The sequence below is a fragment of the Haemaphysalis longicornis genome, unplaced genomic scaffold, assembly GCF_048455015.1.
Source record: "Haemaphysalis longicornis isolate Haplotype H1 unplaced genomic scaffold, Haemaphysalis longicornis Haplotype H1 scaffold_8, whole genome shotgun sequence".
In the NCBI taxonomy this organism is placed as follows: Eukaryota; Metazoa; Arthropoda; class Arachnida; order Ixodida; family Ixodidae; genus Haemaphysalis; species Haemaphysalis longicornis.
In genome coordinates, this window is record NW_027526445.1 from 110,265,525 (window position 1) to 110,282,054 (window position 16,530).

General features: G+C 48.6%; 2 protein-coding genes across 5 annotated transcripts in view; one reads left to right on the forward strand and one right to left on the reverse strand.

The window, feature by feature from the left end:
- The window catches only part of LOC144149146 (uncharacterized), a 28,936-nt gene extending 25,996 nt beyond the window's left edge, over positions 1-2,940 (reverse strand). The window contains exon 1 of the mRNA XM_077680686.1: positions 2,796-2,940. Coding sequence (XP_077536812.1) covers positions 2,796-2,841 — 46 coding nt within the window. The 5' untranslated portion in view covers positions 2,842-2,940. The remainder of the gene's footprint in view (positions 1-2,795) is intronic.
- Positions 2,941-12,600: 9,660 nt separating this feature from the next.
- Positions 12,601-16,530, forward strand: part of LOC144150147 (uncharacterized) — a 37,283-nt gene continuing 33,353 nt past the window's right edge. The window contains exons 1-3 of one of the 4 annotated variants that reach the window (XM_077681983.1): positions 12,601-12,984; positions 13,956-14,048; positions 14,642-14,755. In XM_077681983.1, the coding sequence (XP_077538109.1) occupies positions 14,679-14,755 (77 nt within the window). In that variant the 5' untranslated portion in view covers positions 12,601-12,984; positions 13,956-14,048; positions 14,642-14,678. The remainder of the gene's footprint in view (positions 12,985-13,955; positions 14,049-14,641; positions 14,756-16,530) is intronic. The other 3 variants (XM_077681984.1, XM_077681985.1, XM_077681982.1) reach the window with 3 other exon arrangements.

The following is a 16,530-nucleotide window of genomic DNA, read 5'->3' on the forward strand; positions in this document are numbered from 1 at the left end:
CTGGTTGTCAGGACCTGATAGCAGCCAGAACCTTCTGCGCATTGTCTCCGTAGGGTACTTAACGCGCTCTCGAATGTGCGGAGCGTGAAAGGGACATCTGACGCTGAGGAAGACAAAGAGGGTAACGTCGAAAAGAGTCTCCCATACCTGGTAGAAGTGCATGCGTTCGCAAATTCTCCCGCCAACTGGGAGATTGTCGCATTCTTCCGTATTGCAATGCAGCAAATGACCTTATGACACGTGACTTTCCAGACAACAAATTCACGATGCTCCAAATTCGAGGCACTGGTTTAAATACGCTTAATGAAGAGCAAAGCGCAGCCCATCGGTAATGCCTTAATATGATCGTATAACGCCACATAGCGGAGTTTACTCTCTTGAAGGTGGTCTTCACTGTTGTATAATTCTGTCTTTGGTTAAGCTGCCGGTCGGCTTTTCGCTCGCGGCGAACATGTTCTTCAACTTTAAATCTAGCGCTGGAAAGTGGAATAGCAGCCCAAATATTGTTGTTGCCTTCCCTTTACTCTCTGACATATCCTTGAACAGGTCGTCTCATAGGACACGCAGCTCTTCTGTATACCGGTCCCAATTGACAACACGGGCAATTTTCACTTCGCTGAGGTGAAAGCGAGCAGCGTTAACGAAGATAGGAAAGGGGTCGCTGTCCATACGGTGGGGCACTGTGCAACACTGTATTTGTGTATCACTGGTATGGAGAGGGGTATCAACAGTGCTTGCCAACGCAGGCGGTCGGAAAAATGTAGGAGGCCAATCATTCGCAAATTCGCAACACAGAGGTTCAAACAGTCAATGACGTCAACATGTTTTCCCTTACATCCGTCTTTTCTGACGCCCCACAGACAGTGATGGGCATTAAAATCCCCAGTTATGATCCTAGGGGCGGGTGAGCGATTACACAGCTGTTCCAAGAGAATTATGTAGTCGATTTGTCTTCCTGTGGACACATAAACTGATGCAACATTAAGCCTGTGCTTTCCCATTTGAAATCTCACAGCAACCACTTCCGCTACGTCCGACCAAATATCCCTAACCGGCCAAATACATGAGTGAATTCGAGCCGGATGTACAGTGCGACACTGCCACGCGGAAATGTTTGGAGACTGGGGTTGTTATGACCAACATTGCCAGGTATTCATCTTCTACCCTGTAATCCAGCCTCTGGCAAAGCCATGATAGGCATCAGGGTGTCCTTAACAAATACATTAATTTCGGCCAGATGACATGCTATACCAGCACAGTTCCACTAATGATTATTGGCACTTTTCGTCGTAGTTTTTCTTCACCTACGGCTTAAGGAGGCCTTACTGTTGTGCCAGGAACGGAACCAACGATCCTACAATGACTGCCTGTAGGCCGAGTGCTGTCTCAAGGCTGATTTTGGTCGTGCCGGGGGCATGGACGCAAGATACGACCGCAAGGCTGCAAAAATGGAGCGTGTATATTCAACTATGTTTGAGGTTTTTGCCTCTTTCTGTGTATTATGGCGCTCCTTCAAGGCTTCAGAGTACTGAGCTCTTCTACGCTGCCTTGTTTCTACATTTTGAGGTAGCTCTTTGGCAGATTCAGACTCACTGGGCGGAACTAACGGCGTCGGTAATCCTAAGCATGTTGAATCTCGTGCACGGTACCTTGCATTTGCAGGTTCTAAAGGTGGCAACGCTGGGAATTGTTCATCCAACGGCTTCTGAGCTTCTGGAGGGGGTTCCAGCTCAGAGATGAATGCCTTCTGTCGATGTAATGCCCTCACTCTAAACGGGCATCCACTATAGTTTGCCGCATGGTCACAACTGCAATTTGCACACGAAACCTTTTCTTTGCAGTTTACAAAATCTTGTGTACCCCCGCCACGCTTGCAGCACTCTTCACCTCCGCAGAATTAGACAATGTGACCGTAGCGTTGGCACTTACAGCAGCGCGGAGGCGACTCCGCATATTCGGCAACTTCGTGCCTCGTGAAGACAAGGTTGATCTCCGTACTTTCGGAGTTCGGACTCAGCACAACCTCGTTGGTCAGGAAAACTTTCCACTTATCGGGAAAAGAATGGTCTCGAGGCAAGATGCGCCTCACAATGCACAATGCGCCTGCGGCCTTAGGTAGGTTAGGGGCTCCTCTACCGTGCGCTACTTGGGGACGCCTCTAACAGCGCACGTGGTCTGCACGAAAGAGTGCGGTAGCCGGGCACATACAGCAACACCACCAAAACGGTCGCATCACAAAACGGCGTTCGCTTCTTCTTCAAAGGTCACGTCAAGTAGTAAGGCGCCTTCAGCTGTGAACAGACTGCGGTTGGGTGCTTTGCCCAGCAAAGCCGAAGCAGCAGAGAAAAGGTCAATTAAGCTTTCACGCCTCAGGTGCAGTGGCTAGGACGTAGCGACCTTCCGCCCAATATCGGGCGTTCGATCCCAGCCGCGGAACCTGTTTTTCAGATGGTGGCGAGAAGCAAAAACGCCCGTGTGTCGCGATTTCGGCGCAAGTCAAAGATCCACGGTGGTCAAAATTAACCGGCGCCTTCCCCAACGGTACTCCTCACAGTCCAAACCCCCTTCGGCGTGCTTATACCCCCCGAAGTTGACGAAGAAATAAGCAAGGCATGATCACCTTTTACGTGGATTAAGGCGGTCATAATTTCAGCACTAACAACCAAAAAAGTGATGCTGTCTCTTTGGGCTATTGTTGCTTTTTTTCCTTGTCCACTCGGTTTGCGGTGGTAGTATGAACATGCTTAGATAATTTTCAACATGAGCAACTTCATTTCAATGAAAATATATCTCACCTAAGGGGATGATTATTGCCAGTCCGAATGTCCAAAAAAGAGCCATCTCTAGGCGACCAGAATTACCGTCTTTGTGTCACGTCGCTTTTGCGAGAAGTTCTATAAGTACTACCTGCGCATTTGCGCCATTTGCTATTACTTGCAACAGGAAGCGCAGCCGTTCCATTTATAAAACACTAGCATCCGCTCGAAAGAGGAAAGAACTGCACGAAAACATTTATCCGAACTGTGCACGTGCCATAAAATGAATACTGGGACAAAAATATCCTTCATTCTAAAAGCGAAGTAGAAAAACGCGGCATGAAAATATGTTTAGGTACAGGAATAAAAAGGCTCACTGCGAAAAAGCGATCCGGGTGGCGTTTTCGCAAGCAGGGTCTTCAGTCGTTTGGTATTTTTGTACCAAATGATGGCGCACGTGTACTGACAAGTTTTTGGAAACCCGGAAGTTACTTTGTATTTGGGATAGCAAGTGTCTTTCAGTATGTTGACGCAATTACCGGAGCCAGCAGAAATTAGCAGATAGCGGAAGATTTCACGAATGTGAAGACGTCTTGCTAGTACACATATACGCTAGCAACGTTTTGCCTTTAATTTACTGAATCATTAAGTATGTTTGAAAGAAGTGCAGAAGTCACCTATTATTCTGAAACACAATGGGTATGGTAAAAAATTTTGCGAAACTTGTGTAAGGCAGGGACCACCTTCAGCCTGTTTATATAGAAGGACACATAAACAATCACTCACGCAACTGTAAACTGCGCCAGCACTATAAGCGCAAATCTAGTTAAGGACAGGTTTTACATACAGAAAAATCTTCCAATGATTGGAATTTAAAAGAACGCTGTGAAAACAGCGACTCCGCTATTGGCACGCATAGAAAGATGGTGGCTTAGTCGACCTTGACGTCTCACGAAGGCTTAGAAAATTATCGTATTGTCTCAAGTAATCCTAACTGAGGAACGCTAAGATGGGGGATAGTTGGTTTTTGTTTATGTTTACTCGCTGCTTATTCGCATGCGACGATGCACACAGGGACCATGCATAAGCGCAGCACAAACAGTTAGACATCCATTCAGGGAAATGAACTAAGCCAATGATTCTTACGTTAATTTTATCAGCTGAATACCAATAGGTTTTTAAATAATTCCAGCTACTGTTCGAGGTAGCTACCTTCAGAATATTTCTTTCAATTTCAGTCTTGTCATGCTTTGATGAGACGCACCCTCAGGTGCTCCGGAGAGGGGGTGTCGGGGAGGGGGGGGGGAGGAGTGATGCCCCATTCTTCCTGTTCTCCAAACAGGAGCTTAGACCTCTTCAAGCAACTCCATTCTTTTCACGTCCGCCGCCAAGGATAAGTAGCGCCAGAGTCTATTATAGCTTTAGTAGCCACGAAACTCCGGTAGCAGGTTGATATAGGAACAAAAGCTTCCCCCAGGGGGGACACCATCCGTAACGGGGCCACCAGCCACAGAATTATATGCCCACCGCTGTTCAAGTTTTGACGCTATTATGTGCGCGGTTCTTCCTGTACCTGTCTCAATCGTCATAGAACGTATCAATGCCACCAAGTAAAATAAGTCCAAAGGGGATCGGGGTCGACGATGAATGAGCTTGAGAGCTGTTTACTTAGGAGCGTAAGCATAATGTTTACTTAAGAGTGAGAGCATACCTGATAAACGGAAGCACGTTTAAAATGTTCTCACAGCTCGCGCTAACACATTCCGTCGTTAGCTACCTCACAGCCGAATCACATGCATCCTTACGAGGGCGTGTAAGTGGTAGCTCGCAGGTGTTGGAAGACGATGGTCATCACGCTCCATGCTTCCTGGCTCACCCATGCGGGCAACGTCTGCCAGACAGACTCGAGAACTTGTTTGTATTTGCCCCGGGCCAAAGAACGAGTATGCTTATGAGATAGAACCATTAAAGGACTCTGGTGATAGGTAAGCTTTCTATTCTTGTAGAGTGAAAAATAAGGCGAGATGCCTCAACGGGATACATCACTCGTATACATGAAAAGGCCGGCCACATTGGTTCTATTCTTCTCGTAGATCGTCATCTGCAACCCAAGTATTCAAGTCAAGTGAACAGTGGATAAGAAAGTTTCATTCCAAACATTAGGACTGAATGATTACCCAGATAGGCAGTTGTAGCGGATTCACGCTTGTGCGCGCCCCTGGCTTCTTTAACGGGAGGGGGGGGGGGGGGGGGGGCTCGGATGCGCAGGTGATGTGTTTACGCAGCCGAGCGCTATATCGCCCGCACGCTTTGATATAAGGGAGCTTTTCAAGTAAACACGAAATTCACGTGCCCAGCATTGGATCCATCACATTTTTGTCTCATTATTTCCACGGGGCACCAGTCTCGCCACACCTTTCCCAGTGTTTAGCGGTCGGAATATTAACAAATACATAATTATTTTTCATGTACTCCAGGGCGGCTTCCAAAATACTCGGAACGGCACCGTGGTGGAGCTTCACTTTGTCTCGCTGAAGCGACAAGATACCCCCGCTCACGACGTGCTCATCAGTTGCGATAGGGTCGGACGGCATCGAAATGCTTTTGACAAACACGCACATTCTTGCAGTTAGGACTCAAACCACCTGCTTCCAACTTCGGGAAGGCCCATTTTCCCTTCTCTCGAAGCTCGGCGCTGGTCGCTAAAAAAGAGGGACACCTTTTTGTTTGTGTATGTGGAGCGGCTGCCCGTCACACAGCACGGCCTAGGCATTGTTGATCCCAAGTTCCATGTCGTCGACCTCGTACACGGTGCACTGGCACATGAAATTCGGGTGACGCGGAGGACAGACACTTTGAAGCGGGTAATGCCAGGCGCACCACACACAGTCTACGGGCTAACGCCGCAGACGTGGCGGCTGCGGTGGACCAACCGGCAGCAATAGGCCCCTTACGACAGGCTGCACCACGTAGCAGGCATTTATGGCAGTATAAGCTCTACATAGAGTGACGCAGAAGTTACACTAGGCCTCCTCGGATCCGGAAGTTGAGGGGCGATCCGGAACTTGATTTTCTAATGCATTTCTATGGGACTTCCGGTCCGAAAGCAGTCCTCCGACTGCCCGCGGTCCGTCCTGGGCGTGTAAGTCGAGGAGGCCCAGTATTGAGGGACTCTGGTAGCGCCAACCTTCCCTTCCAAGTTCTTCCTCCGGGCTACGTAAGCGGAAGTGCCGCATTGTTGCGGACTGCCGGCGTGCCCTCCGCTACACCGCCGCAGACTCCGCGATGGCGCCAAGCGCGCTGCCGCAGCCCGCCAGCTAACGTATTAGATTGAGCTGCGCAGACGTTTTTATTAGCAAGCTATGCGTGTCCTGTAGGAGCAGAAAGACGAGGCGTATGAGTGTTGCTGAAAATGCATGTAGGGCGTGGAAGGGAAGTAATTTGCGAGTGGAGCCGCTGGAGCGGTTTTTTTAGGGCACAGGGTAAGCCCTAAATTTCCCATGCAATTTTAGCCATTTTTTGGTGTCTATTCCTTGGAATCTAACAGAAATATCAGCATGATGAATACACCGCTTTCCTGAAATTATTGCTCTCTTCTAACTGCACCGGAACCGTTAAAATCCGACTAAACTTACCTTTTTATTGATTTTTTTCCGCCAGTATTTATTTTGGTTTTATTCGCGCATTAAAATTAGGTAACAAAAACCGTTACGTGCATATTTTCAATCCTGGCACAGTATTCTGACAACGTATGTAGACGACAGGAAAAAATCTACCTAGTTATTCTGAAAGATATAGTAAATAATGGCACCTATGTTACAAAAAAATGAAGGTGATTGAGTTTAAAGTAACTCAGTCAAAAGTAAAGTGGAAAACGATACTTTTTTTGCCACAAACACAATCCGAATCATTTATTTAGTAAGCACCAGCCTTGCCATCACCATCGATGCCATTTTTTTTATTTTCCGCCTGTCGTTCCTCTTGCCTTGCCTCTCGTGTGAGCTGCAGTGCAGCTCTGTCGGCAAATTATCTTGGCTTATGATCAACCGTCTTTAGCCCCTTCTTGGTGGTGTTGCACCCAGGGTTCAATTCAAGTGATTTCAAAATGTTGGCTCGTTGGATGCTACAGTCATTGAATGAAAGAACAGCGCAAAGTCAAATAAAGCATTTTTTTCAGTTCGACTCCAAAGCACAGTTGTGGAAAAAACGAGCACAGCGTCTTCGGATTGCCTTGGCTAAAAAATTAGCAATGCAACGGTTGCCAGACAATTTCTTAATATATCTGATTTCAGACAAACATTTTGTTCTGGAGTAGGAAATTTCTTGAAGGTCGTCAACGTTCAGCCGTGATTTTGCTTGATTAGCACCCTGCAGGGGGAGGAACCCTTGTCGTGCACACCTTGTACGCGCCAGCGTTCCGGAGTTACGCTGGCGCGGAGTTACGCTGCCGCCCGAATGCCTTCCTCCGCAACACCGTACAACAGATCGTGAAGTTTCACTTTCACCTCTTGGTCCTGCGGATCAATGAACAGGCAGCTTCGCCCCTTCTCTTGCACTTCTCCGGTCGCAAGCATCTTTGTCGTCGCTTCGGGCCTCTTAAACATAATAGCCCAACTGCGGTTTATCTGATTTGCCCCCACGACAACTTCCTCGGAAAGTATACCAGACGTGGTCATCGTATCTCGCAAATCTTCGACTCGAAAAATTGAGCACGCACGTTCTCATGTGGAAATACTGTATTCGAAACGATCCGTCTGGTTGGAAGAGAGGGCAAAATAATTCTGGCACTCTTTTTATCGCTAACTTCCATCCTGTTTCCCTGGCTAGGCTGCGCCAGAACTGCCGCCCCCTAGGGATCTCATGATCCTAAATTCTTTCACTGTGGTGGCCGGAAGTAGAATCGACCCGATTGAGCTATCATCGTATTCCGGGCGCACAGCACCACCTTTGGGATCGTAGAGCGGGCGTTGGCTTCAGACTTGTCCGCGGATTCTGGAGTGGGGTAATGCCGTCCGCTTTCGAAAAAATGTGAAAGCCTGCGGACGAAACGATCCGGACTTGCCAGTCATGGAGAACTTTCAGTGGCATGTTCAGAAATAAATGTGGGGTGATGACATATGAAGCGGAATCTTGGTGCCTTACTGAACTATTTAAAACCAAAATTAGTTCGGCTTAGGGGGCCATGGAACGAATAATGACCGCAGTGACACTTGCAGACAGGCAACGAGCTTCGGGGACCAGAGAATAAACTAGAGTAGAAGATAGAGCCTGGCCAGGGATTGCGGCAAACTCAACACGAGAAGCACTGCATACATTGGCCATTTAAAGAAAATTTTACCGCCTCGCCTTTCCAAACCCTTTTCTACCCTCTCAGCTCACTTAGAATAAACTAGGCCTCCTGGTAGACGAAAGTCTAGTGCTCTAACCGAAGGTTGCGCATACAAAGCAGAGGCAGATGATTTAACAGATCGCCCGAAGTATTCCGAGCACTGTTGGAACATTGTTTCCACTTTAAATTATGGTCCCTTCTCCTCCGCTTAGGACATGGGCTATCTCCAGAATAAACATTATTCACTTTAATCATACACACGCCCAACACCATGTCTTGTGAAACGTCAGGACCTGGAGTTCACACTCTGTAATCAAACACTGTTATCGCAAGAACAGCGAAAACTTTACTACACACACCAATATTAACCGAAGTGACCATGGGCAAAAATTTGTCAATAAACGCTGGTTAAGTGCAGAAAGCGGCGAGTGGGGTTTTAACCGGGTCCGTAGGAACTATAAAGAAAATGGTTCGCACGCCCCATGCAAACTAAATATAAAAATCCTGAGCCATCTCCACTAACGTGAAAAACTGGAAAGGGGCGAAGCATACAGTGTAAAAGTGTGTTCGAAGGTCGTAAGTGTCTCTCTTGCCACATGGCGCCCGCTTACTTCCGCTACCCCACAATTACGAACACGGAGGAGAAGTGAAATTCGAAACGGAGATAGGCAAATTTAAAGTTAAAGCAATTACGGAGTGAAATAGAAGCAAGCAACCGCGAGGAAAAACCAGAGTTCCGGTGACTTCTTTTAGTACGCATTGTTTTCCATGCAGAGGAAACGTTCTAGCGTGAGGCGTTGTAAAGCATCTGTCCCGTGTTTTGGTTCCGTGAGCGCATGAGAATACGACGACGAGCAACAACGACGACATGAGACGCCGACCGTCTGAGCCCCTAAGGTGCTTCACCCATAAAGGAGGATGCCAATTATTACATGGAAGGACAAAATAAGGAAACTCTTAGGCAAAGAATGGACTCAAGCGGCTCATGCAGGAGTGGTTGGAGGTCGACGGGAGATGTCTTCGTCCTGCAGGGGACCTAGTGGGCTGCTGCTACGGTTGATGATTCGACATCCGGGTCTCCAATGAAAGGAGAATTGCCGTCAACTCTGCTCTTTCAGTAGCCTTGCACTACTAGTAGAAGCTGCGCCAATTTTTTAAAAACTACACTCCGGTACACGGCCTGTTAAGGCGTGCATGCCGGAGAAATGGCTGTTTCTCGCGGTTCCTACAACGTGCAGCTTTTGCCAAAAACCGGATACTCTTGTGCATGCTTTCAAGGAGTATTGGGAGGCCATCTTTTTGGGGGCATGTGTTTCAGAGGACCTTTTCGGAAGATCTGCCCGTTTCACAGCAAATCATGTGATATGTTTTTGTACCTAGCGGCGGCAGTGTTCTCTATGTTCTAATCGGGGCTCTAGGACTACATTCTATTTGCAGGTCGAGGATACCGGTGCGCCACGCTCACCCTGATGCCCTTACTCTGAGCGAATACTTCGGACAGCGTATCAGCTTGCTCTCTGAAGTCTATAAATTGTAAAAACCTGATTGGAAAAGGTTACCAGTGGTAGAAGGCCTATGTACGTTTCATGTTTACTTTATGTTTTTCCGTCTGCCGTAGCTGGGACGACCCTGTTGTATATGCCATTGACGTGACTTGTCTTTATGTAAATAAAGTAATAAAAAAGCTGTTTCTTGCTGTCATTACAACACTTGGCTGCTGCTGTGGCTACCGGGGTAAAATGCCGCACGAACATAATTTATTTTTTCTTTACAGCGGCGGTCATTTTGATACCATCCTGCTCCCGCTAACGTCTACTAACGTCTACGACTACGGTTGCATTTTGCGTTGGATATGGGGCACCTACAGGTTTCGCTTTTACACTAAAGGTCGGCCAGACCTCAGGACATGATCAATACGAAGTGCTAAATACGCTGGTCATTTTAATAAACGTTTTTTCTAATATATACTTCTTCTACAATGTTAGCGCCCATAGACTAAAGGAGGCCTCTGATAGACCGAAACCGAGGCGAAAATTGGTAACGCATAAAATCCAGACTAATCACACCCCACAAAGCATCCCCAGCACTGTCTTGAACGTATGTATGTACTCTAAATTACGCTCTCCGCTCCTGTATCGCCAATGGGCCACCTTCGTTATCAGTATATTTAATGCGCACACGCACACACTCACACACACAGCAAGTTTTACGCATCGTCACGGCCCAGAGATTAAACTACAAATAGTTTTCACTTTGAAGCAACACCCATTAAACATTGTCTCCACGGGCAAAACAGCTGGATGAGTGCCGAAAGCGGTAACATTTCTAACGTACTGCGCGTGCGAACTAGAACAAAATATTGTTTACAAGTTGTGTGCGCACGAACAAATATTATTTGGCACTCGGCGTGGCAACTAAAAAAGAAATTGCTAGCATAGAGCATGCGAATACGAACATCTTGCCACAGTTTAGAAAAGAAAATTAAGTTTCTAAAAAATTAGGTAATGAAAGAAAAAAATACTGGTAGATAGACCTGCTAAGGCTCGAACCCAAACTGTCACCGATAGTGTTCAGTACTCTAAATTGAGGCCACAGAGCCCGAACGGTAAGCGCGTTTTAGCAGGCGCTCAAAAAAATAACGCGTGCAGTGACATCACACATGTCACGTGGGTGCTCTGTGCAGCGAAGTTTTGTGTATGGCCGGTAAATGCATGGAGGAAGATAAATGTTAGGAGGGAGCATGACGTCAGGCGGCCCAGCTTTGGCAAGCCAACCTCCTCTGACGCCGCATTCTCGTTTCCTCGGGCTCCTCCCGCGCAATTCATTATGGAAGATGCACCACTCTCAGGCCCGCGGTAGCATTTAGTGTCTCCGGCTGGCTGCTGGTAGAGGTGGAGGCGAGTGGCGTTGCCGAAGGCGCCGTACGAGATTTTTCGCCAGCGTTGCGCTCCCACCCTCGTATCGTGGAAGTACTGTCGCTATTCAAAGCGACACGATACGTAGATCCCACGCTCAGGGAGCACCTTCACGAGCTGCGAGCCGAATTTGACGCTTACCGCTGGAACCACGACCGGATTTGCTGGAATGCGCCTCTGTAAACATTCAGAAGCACGGAGTGGCCTACGGGTGCGTGGTGTTTGCCAGGTGTGCTTTGACGAATGCGTTGCGAATTTTGCTGGGAGTTATCGCGCCACCTTGCCTTTACATCATAGCGCTTTAACGAGTGTCCCATCAGCTGAGACGTGGTGCGAAAAGGTTTGGTTTCGCTCGCGTGCGCATTTGCATACATTCGCCTTATCGCTGCTCCGGCATGGTGGCACGTTGTACGTGCCACAATTGTCGTTACGACGTCTGTTTTGCGTTGCTGTCTCCTTAAGTGCATTAGAAAACAAAAGGTGCAGAACCACTGATGTTGGGTGCGGGCGCGGGAAGAAAAAAATCCCCCCACCTCCCCGAAAGGGATCGTGCGGAAATGCGAATGCATTGGGTGCACCGATGAGTGCGCTCGTTGCCGCGAGGGATTCGACTTCACCGACTTCCATCGCTATCAAGGCGCCAGTCAGTCACGGAAAGACGCGCGCGCTCCACTGCATTTATATAAACACGCCAGCCCGCGCGCGAGCTCTCTCTCTCTCCGCCCGAGCTCCGTGATGCGAGCGCCCTCACACGCCGAGCGCGCTCCTCCTCTCCCCTTGCCCTCCGCTACTCCCGCCCGAGCTACCACCTGCTCTGGTTGCTAGGCGAGCCACAGTTGTTGCTAGGGCGCGGAGAGATAACACCTGCGCGCGGACGCTGGCCAACGGAGCACGACAGCCCCCGACTAAGAAATGCATTCGCATTTAAAAATCATTTTCCGCCTGGCGTCACACGCAGAACGCGGGCTGGTTGTCCGAGTACTGCTCAATCCGTGCGATAGGTATATGTGTAACGAACGTAAGTTACGCTTGGGCGGTGAAAAGATAAAATGACCAGAACCAAGGAAGTGAGGTGTGTTTTGTGAAATAAAATGTGAGGCACTGATGTCGTACTCTGACATTTCCACGTTTGCACTGCGGCGGAACACGCAGTGGAACACTTGCGGCGGAACACTTTTGACTGCGGCGCACTTCGAGGGATCCCAGAGCTCAATAAATAAAGATGTTGTCTGGCTCTCCCGTCCGAACACTTTGCCTGCACGATTAGCCCGCTGCGCGGTTAGGGTTGCAGGCAGCGCTGCGCGCAACGCCCGGACGGGGACTCGTCGCCGAAACCCGAATACCCGGACGGCCCGGCAACCAAACGGAACGACGCAGCATAGCGCGGGCAGGCGGGCGGCCGCGTGAGGCGCAGAGAACTACCGCTTGCCTATCACGTGAGGTGGGGCATCTCCCATCAGTTTTTCCTTTTTATTATTTACGATTAGGTTTCGCGATAGTCACGTGATGCTCCCTCCTAAACTTTTCTTTCCTCCATGGGTAAATGAAAGGCGCACTCACGTGCGCTTTCATCCAGCGGCCGTGACCTTGCATACGGAAGCTGGCGGCGGTGTCGAAGGTTGGGAGGCCAGAAAAGAGCCCCCCGGGCTTGTTGCTGCCTGCGAAGGCTTCGGACGACAACCGCGCCTCGTGGTTGTTGTATGTGCATGGAATACGGAATTTATGTGCGCGTTGGTGCCGCCGCGACGACGATGTGCTGCTGCTGCCGCCGACGGCCGTCATTTCGGTCTCCGTTGCGGAAATAACGTCCTGAATAGTGGTGCACTGTTTGTTCGGGAAGCGCGGTCGAGCCGTAGCCGGATAACGCTGCTGTCGGCTACTAGCGCTACCAGCGACAATTGTTTCTCGTGTTTTGGCCGGAGACCTGGAGTAGACGATAACGGCTGCGAAGCGACCAGGGACGAGCGACAGCAAAACTCCAGGGGTGAGTGTTTTCGTGTGATGAGGCCGGGTAGAGGTGTTTTCGGAGGCCTTCCCCAGTGCGTGCACCCGGTGCCGCACAGATGGGATGCCGCATCGAACACAGCACCTTTTCTAGAAAGGAACAACTAGTGCGGGCGCTACGATATTGGATAAAGCGTGGTGATTTCTGGATGAGTTATGATGGCCCAAGCGTATATATTAGGTAACGCGTGGAGGCTTGGAGTAGCGTTGGCCGATAATATTTTATGCGCTCGGGTTGGCTAACGGTACCTTTGTGGTGCAGAGAAATGCGTTTGAATTGCTTTCGGGCTGTGCTGTAGTGTCGCTAGCATTCGGTCAATTAAATAGGGGCGCAGTTGGCGGCAATGCCTGTACCCGTGGAGGAAAGGAAAGGTTACGAGAGGCCCTGACGTCAAATTTGTGAAGCCGAGTCCCGCCATGACTTGAGCCCACTGAGCCCAGCACTCTCTCCCATCATCCTTTGCTGTATCCGGTTTGATTTGACTAACATGGCGTCACCCTGCCCTTCCGCTTCGAAGCAAAAACAGCTTCGTCGCTAATTCCTCGGTGCGATGTCATGTTCTAAGCTGGTGATTTCGCCTTCAATTTTCCCATTCTAACCCTCACCCAAGTTTCAATCGAAAAACGGCCTTCGTTTTTGAGATAGAAGGACGATTTTTCAGCTCTTAAGCCTGGCAAAGTAGCGTTTGTCGTCATCATAGCAACAGGCTCGTGGGATGGCGAACGCAGACCACGGGAGCATTGTTTGGGGTCGTACAGCACTGCGGTCTTTGCGCGCTACGTCTCAGCAGCGATAAATTTCACTTCACTTCACAACGAAGAAACACAAAGTGAGCAAAGAACGAACTGTGGCTCTCGCCAACGCTGAGCGAAGGGGATTTTCCCGGCAGGCTTGGATGCACTTCTGACGCCGTAACGCACTAATACTTTTCCGTGCCATGACTCATGCAGGGACGGCTGCGCACACTCGTGTGTGAATGGTGACGATACTGGTGCGTGCGAGAGAATGCGAGTGGTGACGGCGAGGGGTAAGCGTGACAACGAGTGAGTACGAGTGGGTGAAGAAAAAAAATACACCATCTTCCTGTAGGGGAACCCTGAGTATTATGCGAAATCCCACTCGGGCCAGGCAGGATGAGGCCCAATGTACGAAACCTGTATTATAGGCAAGTGTTTTACCGACCTTGCGTTGACGCATAGGTAAAGCCGATTGCGGACTAATCAATAACATAGAAACTGGCGGGTAACCGTCGTTACGTTTTGGTATGGCCGGCATGTTGTATGCCAGCAGTCGCAGATCGCACCGCGAGCAAAGCGATGGTGATTAATTTTGGGATTTAATTCAGTGCTACCTGACCACGTGCTGTGCATGTCCTGAATTTTTGGCGTGCTGACTTCTGTAGGCTCTGGCTTTATGGTCAGGTTACTGTCCATAACGTAGGTTGAGAGCTGCGTTCCCGAGTAAACATTACTATAACAGCAAGACAAACCATATGCACACTCGTGTTTTTGCGGCAGTGTCCGCTTTTCTCCCTCCAAGTATGCTGTAAGACACATTTAAACTAGGCCAGGCAACTGAGAAAAATCTGCAGTAAGAGTTTTGCTCAAAAATGTTTGAATTTCTCCCAACTGTCCAGTTGAAGAAAGAAACGACGACGGCAACTGGAGACAACCATGCTTCATGTACTCACCATCTCTATTTTTGGCTTGGTCTACCTCACTTTGACGGCCCACTGCACTGAAGTTAAACGGTAAGCATTTTTATACTTACGCGTGCATCTGAGGTAAACGGCCGGGATTACTTCCCTGGAGGCTTTCCTCACCTCTTCCGGGTCAAAGTGAGCCGGGAGAACAGTAACCCGTTATTGAACAACTGATCTTTCCAGCCATTTGTTATTCCCAAAATCGGCATGCAAAAACTTTCTCGCCTATACACAAGGGTTCATGGCTTTTTTCTTCATACTGTAGTATATTTACCAAAATAAAAGCCATCCTTTCCGAGGTGAAAATTCAGCCCGTGGGGAAATAGTAGGTTAACACTGTCCGCTCATATGTCCTTTGGTAATGCTCCTGTGTCCTTTCAGAACGTTATGTAGTCCTAGTATCGTAATACAGGCTTCTCTGCTTCGTGGTGTGCCGCACCGGTCGCTGGGCTCCCCATCATGGTACCCCACTATTGTCAGAAGCACTCTGTTAACTTCAATTCACTACATTGCACCCACTTTCTCTAGCAACACTGCTTTGGCTGTGTGCACGTTGGAGTTACACACTAGACATTTTGATGTCGAGGTATTTTAGCGACCAGGTTTCACATGCTGACTTTGCCGGCAATCTCTCTAATACTTGGTTTTCTTCTAACCATTTTTTATTCTTTTCACTATGCAACAGCACTGATGTGCCCTCTGTTCCGTTCCCTATTCGGAGTTAGGAGCGCCTTTGGTGTTGACATCGAAGCGCCCACAATTTGTACGCCACTCGGAAACTTCCTTTCAATTCCGGCCAGCTTTGCTGCAGAGTTTACATTGGAGCCCTTTCATCATTATCACCATCAACTGCCTGCTTATGCCCACAGCAGGGTGAAGGCCTCTGCCACTGACAGCCATCCGTTATTGCGTAGCGCCGCTCTAGTACAGTGTTGGCCACAGTATTTTCATATTTCTTCCCTCCATCGTGTTATGGGCCTTACCCTTCTTCTAGTCCCCTCTCTTGGCATCCACTCTGTTGCTCTAATTGACCACCGATTGTCGGTTTTTCTCACTACATGGCGAGTCCTAGCCCTTTGTTTTTTCTTTACTTGCACTATTCTATTTTCTACTCGAGTTTTTTCCCTGATCCAGGAAGCTCGCTTCCTCTCTGTAAGTGTAACTCGTATCATTATTTTTTCCATTGTCAGTTGAGCTCATCTATGTTAACAAACGACATTCGTGCATACAAAAAGGCAGTGATCGAGAGAAGCAAGCTTGAAAACAACTAAGAGGAAGCTAGCGATTGCCAAAAGCAGAATGTACGCACTCAGAGACGATCAGGGCAACATTACGCGCAACATGGACAATATAATAATTGCAGCGCAACCATTCTACACCAGACCGTATGCCAGCGACGTCAGACTAGAAGAAACTACTGAAAGTACAAGGTTAACTCGCGGAGTCCGACTAGTAAATAAAGAGGAAGTAGAAAAGGATTTCAAGAGAATTAAAAGAGGAAAAGCAGCTGGTGACGACGGCGTAACCGTGTATCTTCCGGACGAGGGAGTGTATATTGTACTTTAAAAGCTTGTTGTGCTATTTTCGGAAAGCATAAATACTCAAAATTTTTCTTAGCCCCGGAAAAACGCCAACATAATGCTCATTCATAAAAAGGGAGGAAGCAAGGACCTTAATAATTACAAATCCATCAGCCTACTCTCAGTTGTTCACAAGCTGTTTACAAAAGTTATAGTTTGCCACATAGGTGACAGCCTGGATTCCCAACCACCAAGAGAGCGGGCTGGGTTTAGGAAAGGGCACTTAACCATGGATCACACCAT